The sequence below is a fragment of the Oncorhynchus tshawytscha genome, linkage group LG25, assembly GCF_018296145.1.
Source record: "Oncorhynchus tshawytscha isolate Ot180627B linkage group LG25, Otsh_v2.0, whole genome shotgun sequence".
Classification (NCBI taxonomy): domain Eukaryota; kingdom Metazoa; phylum Chordata; class Actinopteri; order Salmoniformes; family Salmonidae; genus Oncorhynchus; species Oncorhynchus tshawytscha.
Window position 1 is genome coordinate 11,880,068 of NC_056453.1, and position 26,043 is coordinate 11,906,110.

A 26,043-nucleotide genomic window follows, 5' to 3' on the forward strand; every position below is an offset into this window, starting at 1 on the left:
AGTACTCTAAATGTATGATGAAAATGTGTTTACCCAGTGTATGGTCTAGACAACTTATTATGATAATTGTGTGTTATGGGATTGTGCTAGTTTGTATATTTTTAAATATGTAATTAGATTGTGGGGCACATTGGTATAATGGCTGGGTCCATATATATATATATATATATATATATACCTGTGTTTTGCTGTTATCTGGCCTTTACCAGTGTTGAAATACGTTCCTCATGGGGAGGCTGGTCAGGTCCTGGTAGGCCCCACATGTATTGGCAGGAATGCCTATTTAGGCCTAATCCATTCAATTATTTTGTGTGTATTTTTAGTTTGTTTTGACTGTTGTTTTTAATATTTTCCGAAATAATTTTGCCAGGCTTAATTTTGTATCACCTCATTTAACAAACCTACACCTGATTTTGCATTCTATAACTTCACTGCTTCTTGCCCAGAGACGTTAACGTGCGCTAACCCCATTCCGTACAAATGTATGCAACCGCGACATTTAAACAAAGCTGCAAAGAAAATTAATGGGACTGTAGCGACTGTGTTGACATCAAAATCTGGGGTGTGAACTACGTTTCTATCCAAGCGTTGATTGACATGGTAATGGCTCTATAGTATTGGAAAAAACGGACCCCTCCGAAGCTGTACGTTACATCGTGACGTGCCATGGCATAACGTACAGCACGCATAAAGCAACTCATTCTGTCTTACAGGCTCTCTCCACCAGGTGGAGCACTTCTCTCACAGTTTAAAAACAAGACAGGGACAGGGTAAGGGGGGGATACCTAGTCATTTTTTGTATCATCACTGCAAGCTATCATGACTCTCAGAAGCTGCTGTTTACTTCTGAAGATCACTTTAGCACCGCCCTAAAAATCTGATTAAAATTCGACACAAACCTTCAAATAGGTATGTAATGACACATTATATAAACTCTTTATAGTGTTTTATTTACATTTTAAAGGCGATAAGGTGATAAGTTGTACAGATCGAGTGAAAAAAGCCGTTTCCCCACACGACATCTCTCCTTCTCCCTATCACTAGGTTTTGCTTCCCACCCGCCATTTTTAAAAAGACCCGATGGAGCTTATTGCCTCCAAGAATCATGCAGAGATGGGCATCATGAAGGGTCTCATCATTGATTTGGTTGGAAACGGGAGAAATTGTGCTTTACAATGGTATTGATATTACAGTTGATCTGGAAGTATTACGTTTTTTGGGGTGCTAAAATAAGGTCAATTGTACGGACCAGCACAATGTACAAAAAGTGAGTTAGTTCACATTACCCTTTTTACACAGTCACAAATACAGTATGTCTATACTCATAGGAAACACCTTCATAAACATATAAACACATTTATATGATAAGAGGGAGACTAATCAAAGGAAAGTTGCTCAACTTGACAAACAAAGGGGGAAAACTGTGACTAAGAGCAATGAGGAAAAGGGTCTGTAGCTTCTGTAACCTAATGGGCTTCTCTCGTCGCATTGAACCACGTTTGACCTCTAGACCCCTGTCCTGCACTTACTTTTAGGTCACAGAGAATGGAGTCACTAAGAACACAAAACACCACGCCGTGAAGGTATGTTTCCACTTTAGCAACGATTGTATTTTCTACTCACATATCTAATAGAACAACATCAGCACTCACATTAGTTTTACAATTATTTCCATGTGTTTTTGGTTGGCCTACAGAAGTGTTTAACATAGAGGGGACAGGGGAGGTCATTAACACATGGGTAGTGCTCTCAGATGTAGCCTCTAGCACCCTGCCCCAGTGCCCCTATTTTGGGGGGTTAGACCTTGCAGCCCTGTGGGAGACTCCTGACTGTTACAGGCCCACACCCTCACCTTGGACCTTGCCATAGGCAGGTCTGTAACTGTTGTACAATTTTCAATCTCATCTCTCCTACAAGCAGGCTATCAAAATGTGCTAAAATATGCTAATTTCCAATCATAAAGTGTTATGTTATTAACATGAATGATCGTGAATTGACAGATCGGTTAATGAGGGAAATGTGCAATATTTTTACTAAGTTATTGCCCACTCCGTGACAAGGATCCCCTAATATGTGAGTAACAAGCACCAATTTATGCTTTTGCCAATGGCGCCATCTACTGTATACATGAGACTTACTGGCATTCAACCAAGAACCAAGGCAGAGATAAGGTCGCTATTATACGATCCGATGCAAAATAACGTGCTATGAGATGCCATCCACGTCATATGGCTTCTCTTCAAGTTTATCAGTAATAGGCACATGGTCAATCAAAACATTTCAGGTGTTCCACAAACTCAAGTTTATTGGCCACAGAGGAGGGTTCCATGTACCATGCGCTGTCGATTACACACTCGCAGGGTCCCCTTGTGCAACTGTCCACTTTCACTGCTGTTTATTAAACGTTTTTATGCCCGTGTTGTGGGTGTCTGGCAAATATGCTTTTCGGTATTATGATCGATATGCATAATGGAAAATATGCATACGGTGAAATGTTTGATACATCCAATTCAATAAATTCGCATAGACATCTGCCCATGGACGGCCACGTGCGGGCCCAAGTGCGTAATAACAAGGCCCGTGACTGATAATAATTGCCTCCAAATGAGGGGATCATCATTTTGTAGCAGATGACTTTGAATTGATGAAATACATTGTAAGTGGAAGCCCCATTGATCAGTGAGATGATTTTAAGAATTTGTTTTCTTCATCACCGCTGATTGAAGACAATCCACGAATCATTTAAAATGCGTATACACAGATCATTGGATTTGGTGACACCTCCATTCATTAGTATGTCATCCTGTGAGTCAATCAACAGACAATGCCCAAACGGAGAGTCCGGCGTAGGGACAAGTAAAACCTCCGTTTTCATTTGCGTCATAGGTTTGTGTACTCTCGTTCACTTGAGGGCCAACTGGCCTCAATACAGATAACTGAAAACACACTACAGAAATCAGCGAGAACATATGGAGAAAAAAAATTGTCTTCTAGTTCATGATGCGAGGACGTCATTTCATCTTTTTGCTACTCGCAAGCGTGAATAATCTAAACCATAGGATATCTTAAAATGAAGGTATAATGTGAGAGATCAACCGGCCTAGTTATTTACTTATCGCGTCGTGTCTTATCAAGTTTAGTTTTCAATTTCCATTCGATTTCATAACAATGTAATAATGTATCTTTTGTGAAAAGGGAAAGCGGTTGGGTCAGACGAATAGGTCAAATTACCCTCTTATTTGGGCCAACCTGCAATCTGTTGGTCAAATTATTAATTGTCTGTTTGACGGGGTGCTGCTTCAGTATTTAAATCCGTTATACATTCATTCATAGAGCTCCAATGGTCCAATCGTCCATCACACTCAGGACAGTGCCTACCAACAGCGGTGATAGTTTAATCACTGACCCATAACCATTCGGGCTCAGTAGGCTATTTGCTTGAATGATATTACAAGCATTATGCGTCTGTCTCGTCCCCATATTACAGCGTAGAACCGTGGCGATGTTTAACTATATCATTAGACGAAGAATCCAGCGAAACTGTTGGGAAAGACAACCGTTTGGATATAATAAAAGTCGGCTAAGAAGATAGGACGAATTGATAAATCCTTCGGATTTGCCTCAGAGTTCTACAATGCCTCATAAAAAGGCACCCCAGATCATGCTGGACTTGTTCAACGCAGTGGAACAGTGGAATTTAGAGGGCAATGTGGTGCGGAGCTTCGAGGACAGAGGTGCGTTATCAACAAACGCATACTTACGCACGGCTGATGTTACTTTTGTGCCCAAGCATGTTTGAAATTAATGAAGAAAAAAAATACTTCAATTATCTTAAAGGGGAAAACTTGCAGACTTGTTATTTTAACACAATTCATTATATTTATTTTTATGCATGTTGGTGGAAGGTGTAATTCCTTAAATGTATTCTCATTTGGTAGAGATTAGAGCATGATCTATGTATAATTTCACTGGTTCAGGCAAAAACAACGACTTTTCCTTGGGAAGTCATATGGACCCCATTTCTACAAGGTTAGTTGGACATATAGACTTTTAACCGTGTTGAAAAAACTCGATATAATTAGTGTACTGTATAGCCTAATGCATGTTTTGCGCACAGGTAGACCTCTATGAGGTGTTAGACAGCAGAGCGAAACCTTGGAGATGGAATCTAATCACGCCAAGACTGTTGCCTTTATACACTCAGGGATGGAAAGTCTTCAACGTCACACAAACGGTAAGAATATCGCGTCACGTTTTATCTCAGCAAATCATATTTAAACTTGACTTTTTCAATATTTTAATCCACATATTTTGTTTCCCCAATGACAGGTGTCCAAGTGGATTTGCAGGATTCGCAACAGCGAGGAGAATAATGGAATTCAGGTTGGTATTAAACTGCCATCGGGTAAGTGGATTGAGTCGGTCCTGCCGTCTTCTGAGAGACAGGGAGAATCACCCGAGGAGAATGCCTACCTACAGTGGTTATATTCTCAGCCGATGGAAGATGCTCGACCACTAATCGATCACCAAATCAAGGTAAACTAGCTGGTCAGAATTTCATTTTTTATATAAATTCAGACACAGAACAACTGTGGGGTACATAATTATTGACACCCTTGATAAAGATGAGCAACATAATACAAATACTGAGCTATATTGTATGCACCCCTTTGGCTAAAATGTCCGGGTACTTGGTGAAGAGTATGTGACAATAAAGCTTTTTTTTTGTTGCTATGGAGTATTGAATACAGGAGTGTCAATCATTTTGACCACTATCTTTTTGCGATTTTTAAAATGATTTGTTAAGGTCTTAAATATCTTTCTCTGAGCAATTGTTTTAGTATAAAATACAATTTAATGTGTTTTTTAGCATAAAATATAGCTCAGTATTTGTATTATTTATTTATTTCATTATGGACCCCATTATGTGCAAGGCCTACAGACCTTCAACCTCACATCAATAGATTTAAAAATATAAAAATATAAAAAAGATTAATAGGCATCATCCCTCCTCGTCCTTGGACTTAGCCTGCTCGGTGTAGCTCATCCAGCTCTCCGTCTGGTAGTACATCTGAGTCGACGCTTAGTTACAGGGCAGCCGCAGCAATACATAGAATGGTCAGCTGGGCGGGGTGCCGCTTCCACGTGCACCAGGGGTCTCAATCAGCTCCAGGATCTCTGGAGTGAGCTTCATGTCATGGACATTCGGAGCTGCGCCAGTGGCCACACCGGAGTCCAGCAGTTCCTTAATTGTCTTCTGGATCTCTTTAGTAAGGCCCCTTGCAAGGGTCTCCTGAAGATGCACTGGGTCCACTGCAGGTGGCAGTGTGACCTCGAAGCTCCAATCCTCAGGTCCGGTTCTCTTCTCCAAGTTGATGCAGTGGGTGTCCATGTCTGATGGATTTATGAAGACAATCCGCAATGGCGGACTTTTATAGGTTTTGGAGTCATTTGCACCATAATGGAACGCCAAATTAACTCATATTTTTCGACCACGACTTTTTGACCACGTTAACTTTTGTAGCTGTCTTTCATTTTGTTCATTACATGTTTTATAATCTGGTGTGCGGGATGATTAAATTTAATAATGTGCCTATGACTATTTGCAGGTCTGAATGAAACAAACAGGGATAATTACATTTTGAAAATAAATGTTTCTCTGATTCTTTGCTATGAATTGGACTTCGTTCATCATAGAACGTTTAGCCCAGACATTTCTACAACCATATTGCTCGGCTGTCAATTATCAAATTATATTCTGAGAAATGTGGGGGTTTGCTGTTGTAACCGTCAAAGATAATTCGAATACTGATATATTTATTTCTCATTTACATTTTTGTCGGACATTTCAGCCACGCCACAACACCTGACAGTCCGAAGGTATCGTCTCAAGAAAGCAGGAGCAGGCGGAAATGCGCAGCACCAAGTTATCCCCGCAGCCGCCCCATGTCATGCCAGCGGATCCTTGTGGACTTCGAGGTAATCGGCTGGGCTGGCTGGATCGTTTCTCCACGGGGTTACAATGCTTACTACTGCAAGAGCTCCTGTCCGTTCCCACTCGGAATGTTTCCGTGCCACGAATCACTCGACTGTGCAGTCTGTCATGCACGCTCTAAAGCTCTCCAATGAGAAGGAAAACGTGGTTCTGAAACAGTATGACGATATGGTTTCGTTTTGAACAGCTTTCAGAAATCTTGGTTGAATTGAAAATATTAACAGTATGTCCAGTGATTCATGTATAAATGTGTTTTTGTAAGAAATAAAAGTTGGTTGTTACAATTGAACATGTTTGTATTGATATTTGATACGGCTTTGAGGCCGTACAATGGCAGTAGGCCTAATGGAAGTCCCCGTGTCACCGACCAAGGTGCTGAAATTAAGCGTCCGGTTGGTTTATAATTGCCCTGAAAGACAAACCTTTTACAATTAGAGGTTATTGCTATATTACGAATGCTGGCCATCTTTTCAAGCACATGCATTATCAACATATTTTTGTGTCATGGTTCTCATAATGAGGGGGCGACCCAATGGGCTCACATTTTTGTTTCTGCCTTAGCACTACCGATGTAGGATCTTCATTTGATCACCCTGTCGCAGAATAACTTTCCCTTAAAATTGATAGATTTTAGAGGTTGACAAATGTATGAACCCCTGCAAAAAAATGTCCATTATAATCCACATAATAATTCACATTTCCTGTTGCTGCAGGATTATTTTTCCCGCTGTTGCAAACTGGCTCAAATTAAGATGCTATATTTTTGTATATCCTTGATTCAAATCACAACAACTTGATGATGAGTTAATCATTTGAATCAGCTGTGTAGTGCTAGCCAAAAACACAAATGTAAAACAGGATTAAGAAACACTGTTATGGGATGGATATGCAACTATATGAAAGATCATATGAAAGACGGATGTCCTAGTAACTATATCGTGTAGGCCTACAAATGTGGTTTCATCTTGTTTGTTTGCTACATCATACACTAGGTTTGCGATTTCCATCTTCAATGTAATAAACAATACACACTAGATGGCGCCAGAGGGCTGAGTTTCACATTTAAAAAGCCAATCTTGCATTCACAGTAAAAGATCTCTCACCATAAATTGAGATGAACCAAACAAAATGGAAAAGCATTACAATGCGGTGTAATAAGTGCAGTGTAGGCCTGATCATCAAGTCTTGCTACATATGAAAAGGTAAGCGATTTTAAAATGGATAAAAATCACTTTTTGAAATGTAAACTATATATTTTTACAACATCAAGATTATGAAATTACAACAAAGGATAACCCTAGTTCTTCAAAGTTTTTTTTTATTGGAATGATTTACAAAAACAAAATGCAGCCCTGCTTTATCTAGTCATTAAATCCAAAATACTGCCAAACATATTTCCAAGTATCTCCGAGTGTTTCCAATCATGTTACAATGATCAATTATTGCCACTTACAATAAATGTAAATACCATACATTTTATGATATAAGTATGAAACAGAATATGCGACTTTCAATATTCAGTTGCATGAAATATTTCAACTCGTGCATGCAAAACACAGTGCATACTGTGTATTAGAGTGAAAATAACGAAATTCATATTGGTATTGACTACTGAAACGTAGATCAAAACATAATGTGTCCTTTTGGTTTAAATAAAAATGAAAAAAATCTTTCAAAATTGTGTTATTTGTGAGGGCAAACAGCTTGACATCAATAAAACATTACGACAATTCATGAAAAGAGGTGAAACACCACTTCAATTATATTCATAGAAATCCTCTCAAGATTTACAACCAAACTTCCTGTCTACGTGTGAAAATACTTATGTACATAGAACTTCCATGTTTTTTTCTTTATGCTGTCATTTTCCTTCAAAAAACATTTATGAATCATATCTTAATCATACATAAATCCCTGTGGTCAGACACTCCCAAATGCCATTTATATATTAACTCTACAGTAGCTCGTATTAACCACAAATGCAAATTAACACTCCACTTCAATACTGTGAAACTTTTCTCGCGAAGTTGATAAAAGCCCTATCAGTTCATACAGTCATAAGGGTCCTCAGTGCCTAAGAACTCCCCTAGCATGTGGTCTTGTGAGCCATACACTGGCTCTAGGTAGTGGTGGCCTTCGCCGTTGTGTTTATATCGCTGCCTTTCCCACATCCGTTCAAAGTCTTCCTGGTCCAGCTGTGAGGGGTGGACAGTGGACTTCTGTGATGGGATGGATGAGACAGGCACCGGGACAAAGGAACCTTGGTAGAGCACCATTGGTGCGTTCATCACCTCCATTGTGGGGCCTTCTGGAGGTTGAATAGGTAGCTGCACGTAATTCCCAGTTTCTGGATCAAAGAAGGTCTTCGTCTTGACCTGGACAGGCATGTCGACTACGAAGTACTGCCCAGAGTCTGGGTCCTGCAATAACTTCCGTTGGGTCATTGGGAAGGAGGCATAACGGTGCTCGATGCTGGATTGACGGGAGAACTGGCCGGTGTAACTTGACTGGCGGGATAGACTAGGGTGAGGTGATGTCAAGTCTATAACGTCACTGGCATAGGAATCAACACTGTGGTTTCTGTGTTCTAGTTTCTCTCTGTTGGATCTCTCGCGGGCTCGGCCCCTCTGAGACAGCTCATCCCTAATGGACTTCTCAATACGCTGACTCCTCGGCTCCGGTCTTTCCCTAGGAGATGTCTCACTGCTACGAATTCTCTCTTCTGCTTTATTACCAATGTGTCTGTCTATGCTCTGAGCTCTAAGGCGCTGTTGTCTCCCAGTCACGGATCTCTCACCGTTTGGACTTTTATGCTCACTGACAGCTCTGTCACTGCTACGGAATCTCTGTTCTGGCTTGTCGCGGCTGTGTTTCTCACTCCTATGGCACTCTGATTCGACACAACATTGTTTGTCACGGTTACGGCTTTGACGCTCGGATCCTCCATGTCTCTGATTGTCACTGCTGCATTCTTGACGCGTCGATTCCCCATGCCTGTGTTCCTCACTACCACGACTGCTGGGCTCTGTTCTTTCTTGCCTGGACTTCTCACTGCTATGGCTCTGATGTTCGGGTACACCATCGTGGTGCTTCTCACTGTTACGGGCCTGGCTCTCTGATTCATTGTGCCTGTGCTTTTCACGACTACGGCCTTGATGCTCTGATTCACCACGGCTGTGCTTCTCACTGCTACGGCTGCTGTGTTCTGTCCTCTCGTGATGTTGCTTCCCTCTAGTACGATGCTTCTCACTACTATCACTACTACTACTTTTCTGCTCCGATGATTTATCCCTCTTGTTTTTGTCACTTCTACTACTACAGCTCTTAGTACTGCTCTTTTGCGGTTGACTTTCCTTCTCTTCCTTTTGGATCCTCCTGGTGGTCAGCTTCATGGCTTTGAAGAGGGCCTTCTCGGACTTGGGAGGCACCACGGGGGGTCTGCCTGGGCCTTGGGTGTCGTTGGCGCGGCAGACAGAACCAGACCTCTCGCTGGGCACCTTGTAAACGTCTGGGGTGTCATCAGCTGTATCCATTGTGCTTGTCCTTTCTTCTGATGATGGGCTTAGCCTTGAATGTTTGTTATATTCCTGTGTGACTGTGAGGAAAGACCCGTATTGTTGGCCTCTTTGGCTGTTTTCAGGGGTCAGTTTTGAGGGAGACAGTGGGGTGAGTGGTGAGTGGTGAGATGCAGTCTCTCTTGGGTTGAGGTGTTTGTCTGTTGTGATGGTAGCAGCATGGGGTTCAGGGATTTCAAGATGGTCTTCCTCGCCCCTCTCAGAGCCACTTAAGCTCTCCCTGGGTGACCACGGCGCACGTTGGCCTTTCCGATTGTGCTCGGGGGTTTGTTTTGAAGGAGACAGCGGTGAGTGTGGAGAGTGGGGAGATGCCGTCTCTTTGGGTTTGAGGTGTTTGTCTGGTGTGGTGACGGCATTATCGGGTGACTGCATTTCAATGGATGTTTTTGGATGATCAAGATGCTCTTCCTCGCTTTTCTCAGAGCCACACAAGCTCTCCCTGGGTGACCAGGGTGCACGCTGCGATGGGTCATGGTTTGTCTTGTCCAGAACCGGTTTCACTGTCTGGGTTACAGGCGAGACATGATCATTTAATATGTTGTCTTTCACTTTGAATAGAGCCGGTTTCCCCAGAACGGGCGAAGAGACGTTGGACTGAGATGTTGGCATTTGATTGTTTGTGTTGTCCATCGGGCTCTGGAACCATCCTCTTTTGTCCATCTCTCTGGCTCTCGGCCCATTTTCCTCCTTCAGGGTTGTTTCTCTGTCTCGCCTGGGACGGACTACTGGCTTGTCTTCAACGTCCCCATTTTCATGATCACTTACAGAGTAATACTCCACTTCTGTCCTCCTCTCCAAATCCCCTCTCACACGTTCTGGACCATCCTTTACTCCTTCCTCAACCTCCTCAAATTTTGCAATCAAATTCTCCAAAGAATGATAGATGTTTGAGTCAGTTTCAAGGTTTCTTTGCAATGTATTTTCGACAAAGAAATATGATGACTTCGGGGACATACTGGTTTGATTCTGTTGACTTGGATTTATACTACTGCCATTTGACAACGGGGACACTAATGTTTCTCTAATGTCTTGGTCAAGTACTTCATCAACATGTACAATATCTTCACAAACCCTAACTGATTTGTCAGACTCTTCAGTTGCTTGAATCTTTTTCATGCTATCTTTTTTCATAATTGATTCATCCTCAGTACTGGTGTTTACTTGATTTGAAGGTTTTGAATGATCCTTGTCTGGTTTTAAAGGGGCCTTCCTTCTCACACACAGTTGTTCCTGTTGTTGACTATTGTGTTGTATTTTCTCTGCTTTGAGTTTCTTCCGAGGAAGTGTGTTAGTTTGCCTTTCATTTAATAGAGCCTTCATTTCTTTTTCCTTCTCCTCACTGGGGGAAAAACAGGTATTTGCCTCATGTGGATATTTTGAGTACTCTCCTGGCAGACCAACGTGGTGTTTATTTTGTACAAAACGCTTCTCTTGCTCAGCTGTCTTCTCCGTTTCAAGTGCATCTGTTTGTTGATCAGCTTTTATCTTTGCATCGAGGGCCTCCTTACTTGAGACCTTGCCCCTTGCGTGTGTGTTCTCTTTTCGTAGAATGTTATCATTCTTACACTCCCTAATTGAAAAGTCCTTGTTCTTTGTGCCCTCCTCAATTATGTCCATTACATTTGCACATTCTTTCTCCTTCTCTGAGCTGTCCTCTTTTTTAATGCTCCCTTTCTTGCTCCTCGGTGGTACCTTTGGTTTGATAACTGGTGCGTCCGGTTGACTCTCCTCTGTGACAACCTCATTGTTTCTAGAGGTGTCGTCTCTTGTTTCAACTGATAGCTGTTTAGCTACGGTTCTATCACTCTCCTCTGCTGGGTATTTGCTGGATCTAATATTGTGTTTTTGTTTGTCACTGACATTATTGATTGTGTTTCCTTGCACTTGCTCCTCCCTGATATATCTTGTTGCCAGTTTATTTTGTTCAGTGTAGATTGTGGCACCGAATCTGTGATTTTCGCCAAGTTTTGTCTCGGTCTGGGAAAGAATTCCTTGTATCTGATGATGATCCTTCAGATCCCCTAGCCTCCCTCTGACCTCGTTTTGTTTCCCCTCTGTTGCTTTCCTGATATAATCCTGTCTAGCTGGTCTACTCTTTTGGACTCTAACATTATAACTATCATCAGGGTTCTCATCAGGGACTCTATTGTTTTCACATTCTTTATTACTAAATACTTGATTTTTACGTTTCTCTGCTCTATCCGATATGATTTCCTCGAGTGCCATTTTAGCCTTGTCGTAATTGTCATTGATCAAAGATTTGTTTACAACCACGTTGTTGTCTATCTTTGAGAATACATCACGCCTAGCTTGCTCCTTCTCTTTATTCGCAAATGCCTCTTTTTTAGCGAACGTGTTTCCTCGCATAGAGAGAATACCCCTTTTAATGTTCCTAAGCTCCCTTGAAATTAAATCGTTTTTCGCTTTTGCCTCCCCATCTATCATTGGCTTGGGCTTCAAATTCTCACCGTCCTTGCTATGGCGTCCACCCAATCTGGCCTTCTCCAGCTCTTTAAGTGCATGTAAGTCGCTTATTATATTTTCACTATCTTTCATTTCTTTGTGCACTGACCTCTCTGCATCCTGTACTTCCTTATCAATGTCTTTCTTGTTATTCACCTCCATTTTAGGTTCTAAATCTTCCTCCTCCTGCTCTTCCTCACCATTCTCCATCAGTGCATATCTTTGGCTTTTAATATAGTTGTTCTGTCTTGCTGAAAATATATGCTTAAACCTGCCTTGCTCTTTAACAGGCTCCTTCTCTTTTTCTACCACCATACGTTCTTTCTCTTTTTCTGAACTTTCTATTAATCCGTTGGCGAGGATGTTTTCCATTGGATAAATGTCACCTGTTGCCTGTGGCTCTATCTGTCTGTAGCTTGGCCTTGGCACTGAAAATGAATAAAACAAATGTCTATCCTCTACTACAATTCCCTTTTCATCTTTCACTTGAGGGTCCTCTGTTTTGACAATGTTGGTCTTATTGGTTAACGCTTCAACAGCTTCTGCTCTATTGGGAGAGAATAGTTTGTTTCGGGTGGTAAATATTGCTTCCATACCGGCTCTCATAACCTCTTCAACACTGTCTTTGACATTTAACTCTATCATGTCCTTTGTTGACCTGTTGGTGTTGTACGTTCCATTTGAGGGCAGCATTTCATTTTGAGCTGTTATCAATGTGTCCCTAGTTGCTGTGATGGCTTCTCTTGTACTTGCAGTCTGTTCATCATTATGTTTTTCCTTGAATTCCACTGTGTCTTTTGTTGGCTGTTTCGCATTGTCTGTTCTATTTGAGGATAACACTTTGTTTTGTGCTGTAGGTAATGCTTCCCTATTCGTTCTTGTATGTACAGGCTGGTCACCGACACCTTTCTCCTTTAGCGCCGACATCTCTTTCACTGGGTTTTCTGATATATTCAGAGAAATCCTATCCTTTTGTGTAGTAGGATGGTCTTTTGTGTTGTCCGACATATTCGGAGAAAGCCCTTTGTTTGGTGTGGTAATGGACAAAGTATCCTTATTCATTGACGGTGAGAAGTGTTTCGTCTCTGGCTCTACAAGACTATTGTACAAGTTCAGAGTTGGGTACATTTGTTTCTTAGTCCGAGGGCTCTTGTTCACCTTTGGGTGTGAAAAGGGAGACCCGGGCCTCCTGCTAGCCGCAGCCTCTCTTTTGGTTTGCAATAAGTTGGATATCAAGTAATCGTCTGATATATCAGAATCTAGATATTTCCTAAGACCAGCATTGCTAGATTCCGAAACATCAGGGCTACAGATAGGCAGTCCATCTAATAGAATGGCAGGTGTACTGAAGCCAGAGGCTAGAATGGCAGGTGTACTGAAGCCAGAAGCTGTAACGTCAGAAGGAGCTTGTGCATATTTGAGTAGTCTCTGTTCCAGCAGTTTTGGAGACAGATTACGCCGATCCGCCTGTTCGGTTTTGAACTTTGGCGGGCTGTACCTGCTCTTGACCCTCTTCCTGTTATCCTTGAGGTTGAACAACAAACTGGACGCGATGGATTTGTAGCTCTCTCGTTTGATGACCTCTGGGGTCGACCTTGATTTGACTGGCGACACATGCTCTAAGTCTAGGCGGGTGAGCTCAAGGAGAGAGGGAGAGAGCACCACTGACAGGATCTCTGAGGTGTCTGTGGCCTGTCTGGATGGTATTATGGGTGTCATCAGCTGAGAAATGCTGAATGGAGTAGAGGTCAAAGAGCACGGCTCCTCCACTTCTTTCACCTTTATCGACTTTACTTTCTTTTTATAAGGTATGTTACTCTCCTCCACCAGTTTGGGGGTTTCAGTGGGAGTGCAAAGTAGTCCTGGTTGGTTGACAGGCACAGCACTCTTGACTCTCACTCTGTTTCTTCTCCAGGGGGTGCTGGTTTCACCCTGGGAAGAGGTGTCTGATGCACACCTCTTCTCAGGGGCAGAGGGTTTTGGTAGAACCTTGGGTGGAGGACGAGGAGGAGGAGGGGGTTCAACTGGTTTCTGGCACTGCTGCTCCATCTCCTCTGCACGCAAAGTCTCTATTCTATGTGCCTCAGTCAGCTCTTTGTATAAAGGGGAGTCATACCACTTAGGGAGGTTGTCCACCACATGGGGAATGGAGGTGATGTCTTCCTGGTCGAACGGAGAGTGGTTAAAATCCCTCCACGATTGGAATGGGCTGAACTCGCTGTGGAGGAAACAGTTTTTGATGTGCAGTTTCCGCAGCTTGAAGTTGGATATGCAGTTTTTTGTCTTAGAGAACTTTGCATCCTTGCCTGATTTCTTGGCTATGAGGTTGTTATAGTCTGAGGAGAATTCCGATAGTTCCCTTTCGATGCTGAGGAGGGCCGACTTATCCCAAGAGTCTCCGTTAGTGTCCTTAAAATCCCAGTTTTTAATCAGTATGCCCTCACATTTCTCCTCTGTAGCACTGAATGCCTTGAGGAGAGTCAAACTGGACATGCTCTTCTGCTGCTTCCAGGGTTGAGTGCCAATGGTACCATTGATTTGGTGCTTTTTACCAGTGTCTTTAGTCCTTTTCAGGGGCTCCTCCACTAGGGGCTTGTGACAGCTGAAAGGGTATCCGTATGAGAACTCATCGTTGTAGGCGGCCTCGTCTCCGATGCACAGGCTCCGGAAGGCGCGGTCGGTGAGAGTGCTGACCTCTCGGTCCGTCTCGTCCATGAAGATCTCAGTGAAGCCATTGGGGAAGCGGTGGTGGAGCATGGTGCTCCGGTGGCTCACGTGTTGACGCTTCTCCACGCAGGTCATGGTGAAGGCTGATGGTTGACACCAATCACACCTCTGCAGTAGGTTGTAGATGGTGGAGTCTATATGGTCCCCAGTTTGGTCAGCTCGCCATCTGCCTGCGAAAGAGATACAGTGTCACACTCAAAGAGGAAGAAGCCCTGCACCTTCATAACGTCATTGCTTTACGCAGATTGTATAGAGAAGAGTTTACATTTCATCAGCCTAATCATTTGAATAGATTACCAGCTAGACATTGTGGTATTTATTTTATGCAATTCCTCCTAACGGTATAAAAAAAAGACTGTGTCCATTTTTTGATAGCACAATTAAATGGTTTGGCATACCACATATTTCGCTCTGACCTTTGTGTATATGACATGTGTGAACTCAACTATCTCGTAGCTATGTACACCCCAAACACACACCATACCTCAGGCTATTTTAAGGAAAGGAATATGTTTTTAGGCCCTTTACTAAACATCAGGCATGACAATGGCTATGAACAGCATGAGAATAAATACTGGGATTTTATAGGAGCTAATGCCCATTCTGACCTGTACTGCCCTGTATCTGACTACCTTCGCCTCTCCCGAGTCCGTACGGGAGTTGCAGCGACGGGTCAAGACTGTAACTACCAATTGGATACCACGAAATTGGGGAGAAAAGGAATAAAAAAATATATAATATCATTCAAAAACTAAAATACCCCAAAAAACTGGGACACTCCTAAAACTAGCTACAGCTGATTGAGATAAATATACACACAAACAGAGTGAGGGTACTGAATGTATAGAAGAAGCCTTAGAGTTGTATTCTGTCAGGATTTGGCCAGGGTTGTTCCAGTCTTTGGTCACTAGATGCCCCCATTGTGCTTTTTGACCCTTTTTGTTCTCCCTTGTTCCCTGTTATTATTTGCACCTGTGCCTTGTTTCCCCTGATTGTATTTAAACCCTTAGTTTTCCTCAGTTCTTTGCTCTGTGTTTGTATGTTAGCACCCAGCCCTAGTATGCTGTGAACTTTTGTGGCTCCCGTTGGACTCTCTTGTGGAATTCTGTTTTTGTTCTTGTTCATACATTTTTGAGTATCCTTTGAGGTTTTTTCATGCTATACCTACCACCCTGTGGATTTACCTTTTTGTCTTGGAGGATTACCTTTGTTCTCGTGGAATTACTTTTGACGTTGTGGAGTTATATGTTTGCCTGAAGGACTTTCCTTTTTTACTTTATTAAATACTCCAATCAAGTACTGCTGTGTCTGCCTCATCTTCTGGGTTCTGCTGACTATTCGTGGTTCAGTTGGTTAAGTGACTGTTTCTCACTCCGGAGACCCGGGTTCGTTACCGGGTCCTGACAGTATTCAATAAAACACCCTGAGTAAAACTTGATTCAAAAGCACAGAAGAGACATGATTCAGATTCATGTCCAAGTTCAAATATCATGCCAAGATCAATAAGAGTTATCCAGCAATTTATAGGCCTCTCTCTGCAGACGGTCATTACATCTACATGCTAGTCTTTATATATATATATATGTGTGTATATATACGTGTTATTATCGGAGAAGGCCATCAATTTGTAGTCACTGTTGTTGTTTGCACCATTTCTATAAATCAGCATTGTTTTGTATACAACCATGTGGGTATCATGTTGCTTTCGCATTAGTACGTTACATGTGGTGACCTTTACAATGAACATACAGTACTTTACTTATTATATATTTTCATATTGTGATTGATGGTCAAGCATATATAAGGAAATCACACACCACAATGGTCTTTAAACATTTTAAATGGAGACTATGTCTACATCAGGCACCGACAATGCCCTAAAATCAAGACATCATTCACAGTACACTTTGCAGCAGCTGCTTAGCTTAGTTTAGCTATCTGGGTGAGTGCCTAGAATAGCTCATTAACTCATTTCGATATTCTGACCTGGGAGCTTAACAATTGGCATATTGGTCAACTTCACTGTTAATACAAAACTGGGGGGGGCCTCCTGAGTGGCACACTGGTCTAAAGAGAACCTGGTGCCACTAGAGGTCCTGGTTCTACTCCAGGCTCTGTCGAAGTCGGCCACGACCGGGAGACCCATGGGGTGGCGCACAATTGGCCCAGTGTCATCCGGGTTAGGGGAGGGTTTGGCCGGCCGGGATGTCCTTGTCCCATAGCGCTATAAAGACTTTGGTGGCGGGCCGGGCGCATGCACGCTGACACGGTCGCCAGGTGTACGGTGTTTCCTCCGACACATTGGTGCGGCTGGCTTCCAGGTTAAGCAGGAATCAAGAATCAGTGCGGCTTGGCTGGGTCGTGTTTAGGAGAACTCGCGGCTCTCGACCTTTGCCTCTCCCGAGTCCGTACGGGAGTCGCAGTGATTGGAAAAGACTAACTACCAATTGGATACCACGAAATTGGGGAGAAAAGGGAGAAAAAATATATAATATAATTAAAAAACTAAAATACCCCAAAAAACTGGGACACTCCTTAAAACTAGCGACAGCTGATTGAGATAAATATACACACAAAACAGAGTGAGGGTACTGAATGTATAGAAGAAGCCTTAGAGTTGTATTCAATAAAACACCCTGAGTAAAACTTGATTCAAAAGCACAGAAGAGACATGATTCAGATTCATGTCCAAGTTCAAAGATCATGCCAAGATCAATAACGGTTATCCAGCCATTTATAGGCCTCTCGCTGCGGACGGTAATTACAACTTAATGAAGGTGACACACATGCATTTTCAGTCCTTTGCCCTCAATATAAAACAATATACTGTATTAAGTCATTGTGACCACTATTCATGAGTTAAGGTGAAAGAATGCATCCACTTTTCAGAAGAATTTGGCTGGCAGGAAGCTATTTTCCAGTGCTTATAATTTGAAACCAGTTAGAGAGACGGTGATTTCCCAGCATCTGGTTGGTTTATTAATAGCAGAGAAGGAACTACAGCACAGAGGCTATCTATCACACCCCAAGGTAAATATTCAGTAATATACAGTCAATGTACAGGAATATGCATTATGTGTACAGTAATAAGCAGTAAATGTAACATTACTGCCAGCAACATAACAAACATTGTCTTAAAAGTTCCGCCTCATAGCTCTCATAAAATGTCTGGACTTTCATTTAAAAAAACTTTAGTTGGTTTATTAAATTGATATATCTATTTGGATCACTGACTATGTGATCCAAATATAAAAATATATACACACACAGTTTTTTTGTCTGTTAAACATTTATCAGAAATACAGTGTAGACATTGTTAATGTTGCAAATGACTATTGTTGCTGGAAACAGCAGATTTTTAATGCAATATCTACATAGATGTATAGAGGCCCATTATCAGAAACCATCACTCCTGTGTTCCAATGGCACGTTGTGTTAGCGAAACCAAGTTTATCATTTTAAAAGGCTAATTGGTCATTAGAAAACCCTTTTGCAATTATGTTAGCATAGCTGAAAACTGTTGTGCTGATTAAAGATGTCATAAAACTGGCCTTCTTTAGACTTGTTGAGTATCTGGAGTGTCAGCATTTGTGGGTTCAATTACAGGCTCAAAATGGCCAGAAACAAAGACCTTTCTTCTGAAACTCGTCAGTTTCTTCTTGTTCTGAAAAATTAAGGATATTCCATGTGAGAAATTGCCAAGAAACTGAATATCTCGTACAACGCTGTGTACTACTCCCTTCACAGAACAGGGCAAACTGTCTCTAACCAGAATAGAACAAGTAGTGGGAGGCCCCGGTGCACAACTGAGCAAGAGGAAAAGTACATTAGAGTGTCTAGTTTGAGAAACAGACATCTCACAAGTCCATAAGTCCAAGTCCATTCCATAAAAAAGCTGCCGTTTCCAGCTACAATAGTCATTTACAACATTAACAATGTCTACACTGTATTTCTGATCAATTTTATGTTATTTTAATTGACAACATTTTTTGATTTTCTTTCATTAACAAGGACATTTCTAAGTGACCCCAAACTTTTGAAAGGTGGTGTATTTACTGTATGTATATATATATATATATACACACACAATACCAGTTGAAAGTTTGGACACACCTACTCATTACAGGGTTTTTCTTTATTTTTACTATTTTATACATTGTAGAATAATAGTGAAGACATCACAACTATGAAATAACACATAAGGACTTATGGACACTTAACCAGCATGGCTACCACAGCATTCTGCAGCGAAATGGCATCCCATCTGATTTGGGCTTAGTGGGACTATGATTTGCTTTTCAACAGGACAATGACTCAACACACCTCCAGGCTGTGAAAGGGCTATTTGACCAAGAAGGAGAGTGATTGAGTGCTGCATCAGATGACCTAGCCTCCACAATCACCCAACCTCAACCCAATTGAGATGGTTTGGGATGGGTTGGACCGCAGAGTGAAGGGAAATCAGCCAACGTGCTCAGCATATTTGGGAACTCCTTCAAGACTGCTGGAAATGCATTCCAGGTGAAGCTGGTTGAGAGAATGCCAAGAGTGTACAAAGCTGTTATCAAGGCAAACGGTGCCTTCTTTTGAAGAATCTAAAATCTAAAATATATTTTGATTTGTTTAACATTTGTTGGTTACTACATGATTCCATATGTGTTATTTCATAGTTGTGACATCGTCACTATTGTTCTACAATATAGAAAATATAAAAAATAAAGAAAAACCCTTGAATGAGTAGGTGTGTCCAAACTTTTTACTGAAATATGTATATGATATCATAAAAATAAAAAGTATTGAATATTGACAGCAAAGGATGACATTATGTTTGTCATGTACCTGTGACATATGTGATGTTTAGCTATATCTGTAGAAGGTCCACATTGTGAGCTCTTCACCCCAAACATTAAAAAAAGGATCCTGACGGTGTGATCCAAATATCCCCTCACATGTCCATGCATTTTACAGTTATTACCACATGTGAAGATAAAATGCTGGTTTACCTTTTGATTGTGTATTCCATGTTTGGGGTAGAGAGATGAATCCACGTCCCTGCTAAAAAAAACATAGGCATGAGTAACAATAACTTCACAAGCAGGAAAAAAGTTTTGTTGTAATAAAGAAATAGCCAAAGAGAAGTCCTTGAACTTACTCAAGCCCTGAGATACATGTGGTAAATGCAGTGGGGCAAAGGACACTCAAATTTGAGCACAGAAATGTGTCTGTACCGAAATAGACGCAGAAACCGGTGTGGCCAAACTGACCAGTAACACAGGAAGCAGCTAGCTACCCCACATATTGGAGTAACCATGTTGGTGTCGAGTGGCAGCAGGCCCATGAAATGGAAACGCTCATTGGCTAATTTTAGTATCTAGGAGCATGGGCCCATAGCAGCCTGCTAGCTTTGCCTTTAAACATCTTCAAATACTAACAGTGGCTATTCATGTGAGGGGGTGAGTGGTGGAGACAGTCTATAGCTCCTGGTGAACTCATGGGGTTGTGGCTTACTGCCTGGCTATCTTTTGGCCTGTGACTCACTTGTCTCTCCCATGGTCTCTCCATGCAAACAAGGTATCAAAAATAGCTAATTGCATCACCAACACAAGTGTCACACTCATTAAAGCGTAGAATGAGAGGCAAATGGCATCTGATTACAATGATGGGTTAGTACTGGTTTTCCAACACACACTGTTCATGATTTGTTTACTGTCTGGGATCAGCTGTGTGGTCTGCCTTTGTCACTGAAGCTGCTGTATATGCTGAAATCCTGCAGACAGATTTAGATTATAATACTCCAATGAAGATTATTGCGTTTTGTTTCTGTCATTGAGACATTTTTCGAGGTACTATTTACCATATACACTTTCGTTGAATTCGCTCCTTACTGTACCAATGTGCTCTATTTAAGCAGGTCTAGTTTTGTCACATTGTATTTCATACAGTAATGGCCTGTCTCTCGTTATGTCACACCTTCCATATCTCAACTAATCAGTCAAATGTCAGGCCAACACCTGTTACTGGCAGCAAGCAAGGTCCAGTGTGATTATAGGGTCTGGAAAAAGAGGCTTCAATGCCTTTGCTGACTTGACAGATACAGAGTAAAGGGTTGTTGCAGAAGTATCGAGACAGGGAAGTATTGTATCTTTCAAAAAGCAGTATGTAAAGGAAAATTGGAGACATGTTTGACTTTGACATTTCTATTTGCAAGTTATTTACACAGACTTATCTAAATGTTAGACGATAAAATGTGCATTTTAGTTTAACCTAGATGGTTTGAAAGAATATACTGGAAGTCCTTACATTGTTTTGGAGAGATTATTTTACTTCGCCATCAGCACTCATGGAAGGATTTAAAAGTAGAGTGCAATCCGAGTGCATTTCCCAATTACTATCTGTAGCCAGCCACTCACCTCACCCAGAATAAGGTCACATAGTGTCAGCAGGGGGGTCTCTCCACCTAGCAACCCAGCTTCCAACCCAGATCCAAACGGTCTCTTGTGTCAGTTCCTCCCGTCGCCCTTCTCCCTTCAGCCAGCCAACGCTATAATAGGAAATTGGAGTGGCGGGCTGCTTTCCCCTGGAGTGTGGCAGTTAGTCAGGCAGGGAATCATGCAGGGAGGCAGGGCCCATAGCCTATCTGATGGACATCCACACATGGGCCTGTGCTGGGGCTGGCTGGCTGGCTGCGTGAGTGGCTATTAGTCACAGCCATTGGGGACCATATAGGCAGGCACATGACTAACTGACAGATTGTCATGGCAGCCCAGTAAATTCTGGCTTTTCTGTTTGGCTGGTCGCAGTATGTGGTTGAGGTGCAGGGCTGGTGGAATGACCCTCATTCCTGTCCGCTGATGCTGCTAGCACACCTGGGGTTAGCTAGCCTGTTAGCCTGTTCCTCTCGGATACATCAAGTCGGCACTCATACAGTTGGCCCATGGCTCCCTGGTTCATATACAGTGTTCTGAATCATTACACAGCCCAAACATTCAGAACCAACACCTCTGAGTTGAAATACATAGCACCTTTTGTTGTAAGAGTGTATCTAGAACCTAAAATGGTTCTTTGGCTGTCCCCATGGGAGAACCCTTGTAGAACCCTACATGGAACCCAAAGAGTTCTGCCTGGAACCAAAAAGTGTTCTCCTATGGGAACAGCCGAAGAACCCTTTTGGAACCCTTGCTTCTAAGAGTGTATGACAAGTTGGGAATCAGGCCACCATTACTGTATAAAGCAAGTTGGATCTGGCCAGTGAAAGTATGGCGATATAAACACATTTGTCTTACCTTTCTAGAGACACTTTATATCAAAATAGATATGTTTGAATAGGGCAAACAAAATAAATAAAATAAACCTCAGTTTGAAATTCAAACTGCACTATCCATATCACGTTTCAAGGTAACACCCAGATGCAGATAATGTCGAAATTAACAACAGTTTATTAATCCAACATGGGCAGGCAAAAGACAGGTCAAGGGCAGGGGTCAGTAATCCAGATAAGTGGGGCAAAGGTACAGGACGGAAGGCAGGCTCAGGGTCAGGCCAGGCAGAAAAGGTAAAAACTAGAAAACAGGAACAATCGAAAAACTCTGGTAGGGTTGACAAAACAAAATGAACTGGCAACAGACAAACAGAGAACACAGGTATAAATACACAGGGGATAATGGGGAAGATGGGCGACACCTGGAGGAGGCGGAGACAAAAACAGGAGACAAAGGGCTGTGGGTTTAACTCTGGACACATGAAAGGTGGGGTGTATACAAAGGGTACGGGGCTACAGAAGACGAACAGCAGAGGGGCTAATAATTTTAGAGATGGGAAACGGGCCGAGAAACGATGGGGAGAGTTTGTGGGATTCCACACGGAGGGGCAGATCACGGGTGGATAGCGGTACCTTCTGCTGAGACGATACCGAGGAACCGGGGTCCGATGGCGATCCGCTTGTCGTCAATACCTGGAGGGGGTCTTGAGGAGGGCCGACCGGGCTCTCCTCCAGGCACGACGACAGTAGGGGACAAACATCTGGGCAGAAGGAATGCAGACCTCTTTTTCCTGCTCAGGGAAGACTGGGGGTTGATAACCCAGGGAACACTCAAATCGCGATAGGCCAGTGGCAGAGCAGGGAAGTGTGTTGCGAGTGTATTCCACCCACCCAAGCTGCTGGCTCCAGGTGTGGGGTTGGCGGAGATCAGGCAGCGCAGAGTAGTCTCGAGGTCCTGGTTGGCTCGCTCCGACTGGCCATTGGACTGGTGGTGGAACCCAAAGGACAGGCTGGCCTACGACCCAATAAGCGTGCAGTACGCCTTCCAGAACCGGGACGAGAACTGAGGAACCCGGTCAGAGTCCATGTCCACGGGCAGTCCATAGATCCGGAAGACGTGCTGCACCATGAGCTGGGCCATCTCCTTGGCCGAGGGTAGTTTGAGGAGAGGAATGAAGTGGGCGCCCCCCCCCAAGGTTCGACTGGGACCGCCGCACATTCTGGACCTGTTTCCCTATACCCCAGCTGAGTGCCGTCACCATACACGAGGTGGGAAGGATGGTCTCGGGCTTCGGGGTAGTAACTGTGTGGCTATAGAGGCGAGACAGGGCATCCAGCTTGACGTTCTTGGACCCCGGCCGGTGAAAGTGGGAAAAGTTCAACAGGAAAAACAGCAGGGCCCATCTCGCTTGCCTGGAGTTGAGGCGCATGGTGGTGTGGAGAAACTCCAGGTTTTTGTTCCACCCCTTCCAGCCAGTGCCTCCATTCCTCCAACGGCATCTTCACCGCGAGAAGCTCTTGATTTTCCACATCGTAGTTCCTCTCCGTGGCGTTGAGGCGGTGGGAGAAGAAGGCGCAGGGATGCAGCTTAAGGTCCAGGGCAGAATGTTGGGACAGGACAGCCCCCACTCCAAGATCCGAAGCATTCGGCCTCCACGTCGAACTGACGGGAAGGGTCAGAGGGAACCAAGATGGGAGCAGTGGTGAAGCGGTGTTTGAGGTCCTCGAATAACCCATACAGCGGGCATAGATCCTCGTGAACGGAACCTTGGTAGAGGTGAGTGCAGACAGGGGGGAAGCGAGGGTGCTGTAACCCTGGATAAAGTGCCGATAAAAGTTGGTAAACCCCAGGAAACGTTCCAGCTGTACGTAGGTTGAGACCAATCCACCACCACTCTCACCTTCCCAGGATCCATCTGGACACTCCCAGCAGAGATGATGTAACCCTGAAAGGTGATGGTAGAGTGATGGAACTCGCACTTATCCACCTTCACAAACAGCTGATTCTCCAGAAGGAGTTGAAGAACCTGCCGGATGTGGAGCACGTGTTCTCAGGGAGAAGACAAGGATGTCATCAATGTAGACGAATAAGAACCAGTTCAACATGTCACGGAGAACATCATTTACCAGACCCAGGAACACAGCAGGGGCGTTGGTGAGGCCTAAAGGCATGACCAGATACTCGTAGTGGCCGCTGGCCGTGTTGAAGGCCGTCTTCCCCTCTCGTATCCGCACCAGGTGGTAGGCGTTCCTTAGATCCAGCTTGGAAAACATAGTGGCCCCCTGGATTGGCTTGAAGGCCGAGGAAACGAGTGGTAGCGGGTAACAGTTCTTAACAGTAATGTAATTGAGTCCCCGGTCCTTTCCTTTTTCTCAACAAAGAAGAACCATGCGCTGACTTCAGACAATGGGCGTGGCAGAGCGGACTCCAGCCCTTGATGGCACCTGTAGACCAATTGATGAGGGGATTGTGTCGCTCGAGCCAGGAGAATCGCAAAACCACGGGAATCTGAGGACACTTGATGAGCAGAAATTGAAAAGTCTCGCTGTGATTCCCTGACACCCGTAGGTTGATGGGAGTGGAATTATGAGTGACCCAGCCTATAGAGCGCCTGTCCAGCACTCTACCATCCATGGGAATGGAGAGGGGCTGAGTGGGGATGTTCAGCTTGGAAGCCAGGGTAGCGTCCAAAAAGCTCTCATCGGCCCCAGAGAGATTTAGACTGGTTTCCCCACAGCAGAATGGCGTGAAAAGGGGTGCAATCAAGGGAAGCAGAAAAGTTTTCCATTTGGCCCACCAGAGTGCTCCTACCGGTGAGCCTGGTCTTTTTTAAAGGACAAGAGGACACAAAATGACCAAGAGTCAGCAATACAGAGTCCGCAATACAACTCTTCTTGTTGATCCTGTATTGCCGTTCCACTGGCGACAACCCAGCTCTGCCTAGTTGCATAGGCTCAGGAAGAGGTAACTGGGCCGTCTTCGGCGACTCTCGGGGAAGATCGGGAAGCCTCGGGTTCTCTCGGCAACGGGACCGTCTGGGACTTCCGGGATGACTCGGAGGCCAGGTGGAATCCCTGGACGTGCGAGCAAAATAGAATTTCCTCCCCCTCTGTCGTTCCCATAATTGCCAATCGATGAGGATGGGAAATGCGATGAGGGAATCAAGATCCGTAGGTAACTCCCGAGCAGCAAGCTCGTCCTTGACCTTCTCCGAGATGCCTTGCAGGAACATATCAAACAGCGCTTCCTGGTTCCAAGCACTCTCCGCTGCCAACGTGCCGAAATCTACCGCATAGTCCGCCACCCTGCGGGAGTTCTGCCGAAGCTGGATTAGCTTCGGGACAGCTTCTCTCCCGGAGAACGGGGCATCAGAAACCTTCTTCACCTCCCCCACGAACCCTTCCAGACTAACTCATATGGCTGGCTGTTGTTCCCATACAGCAGTCACCCAGGTGAGAGCCCTCCCGGACATCAGCGTGATGAGGTAGGCTATCTTGGAGCGATCTGAAGGAAAGGAGGAGGGCTGAAGCTCAAAGACGAGGGCACACTGAGCTATAAACGCCGGACAGGTGCTCGGCTCTCCATTGAAGCGTTTGGGGGAGGTAAGCAGGGCTCCCTAGAAGGTGGAATGACCGATGAGATGGCGCTGCTAGCAGCTGAGTTACTGAGGGGCTGTGGGGTTACCACCATGGTAGGCTGCCTCCCAGACAATCCGTGGAATTGCTCCAGCAAATGTCCAACGCCCGGGTCATGGTGTTCAGCCAACATGTGGACCCCCACAATAAGGCCACAAAGCAATTCCTCGTTTATGGAATTACTCCCTAGAGATGTGGTTCCAAATCCTGGTCCTGGAGACCCAAAGGGGTGCACATTTTTGTTTTTGCCCTAGCACTGCACACCTGATCATTTGAATTAGCTGTGTAGTGCTGGGGCAAAACCAAAAATGTGAACCCGTTGTTCCCCAGGACCAGGATTGAGAACCAGTGCCCTAGAGCGTATGTTTATTCAATGCACGGCACACCTC

General features: G+C 43.8%; 1 protein-coding gene and 1 long non-coding RNA gene across 10 annotated transcripts; one reads left to right on the forward strand and one right to left on the reverse strand.

Moving 5' to 3' along the window:
* The first annotated feature begins 2,861 nt into the window (after positions 1 to 2,861).
* Positions 2,862 to 6,284, forward strand: LOC112223983. Its single transcript, XR_002949400.2, has 4 exons — positions 2,862 to 4,029; positions 4,118 to 4,234; positions 4,330 to 4,536; positions 5,853 to 6,284. It is a non-coding gene; the product is annotated as an uncharacterized LOC112223983 (long non-coding RNA).
* Positions 6,285 to 7,296: 1,012 nt separating this feature from the next.
* LOC112224205 lies at positions 7,297 to 21,362 on the reverse strand. 9 transcript variants are annotated; one of them, XM_024387609.2, is made up of 3 exons: positions 21,176 to 21,328; positions 19,764 to 19,815; positions 7,297 to 14,930 (listed from the first exon to the last, which is right to left on the reverse strand). In XM_024387609.2, exon 3 carries the CDS (start codon positions 14,833 to 14,835, stop codon positions 8,038 to 8,040), a length of 6,798 nt encoding a protein of 2,265 aa, XP_024243377.1. In that variant the 5' UTR covers positions 14,836 to 14,930; positions 19,764 to 19,815; positions 21,176 to 21,328; the 3' UTR covers positions 7,297 to 8,037. The 9 variants fall into 9 exon arrangements, 5 of the variants coding, with proteins under 5 accessions (XP_024243377.1, XP_024243378.1, XP_024243376.1 ...); XM_024387610.2 differs by having other exon boundaries at positions 19,764 to 19,812; positions 21,171 to 21,328; XM_024387608.2 differs by having other exon boundaries at positions 21,171 to 21,328.
* Positions 21,363 to 26,043: the final 4,681 nt, after the last annotated feature.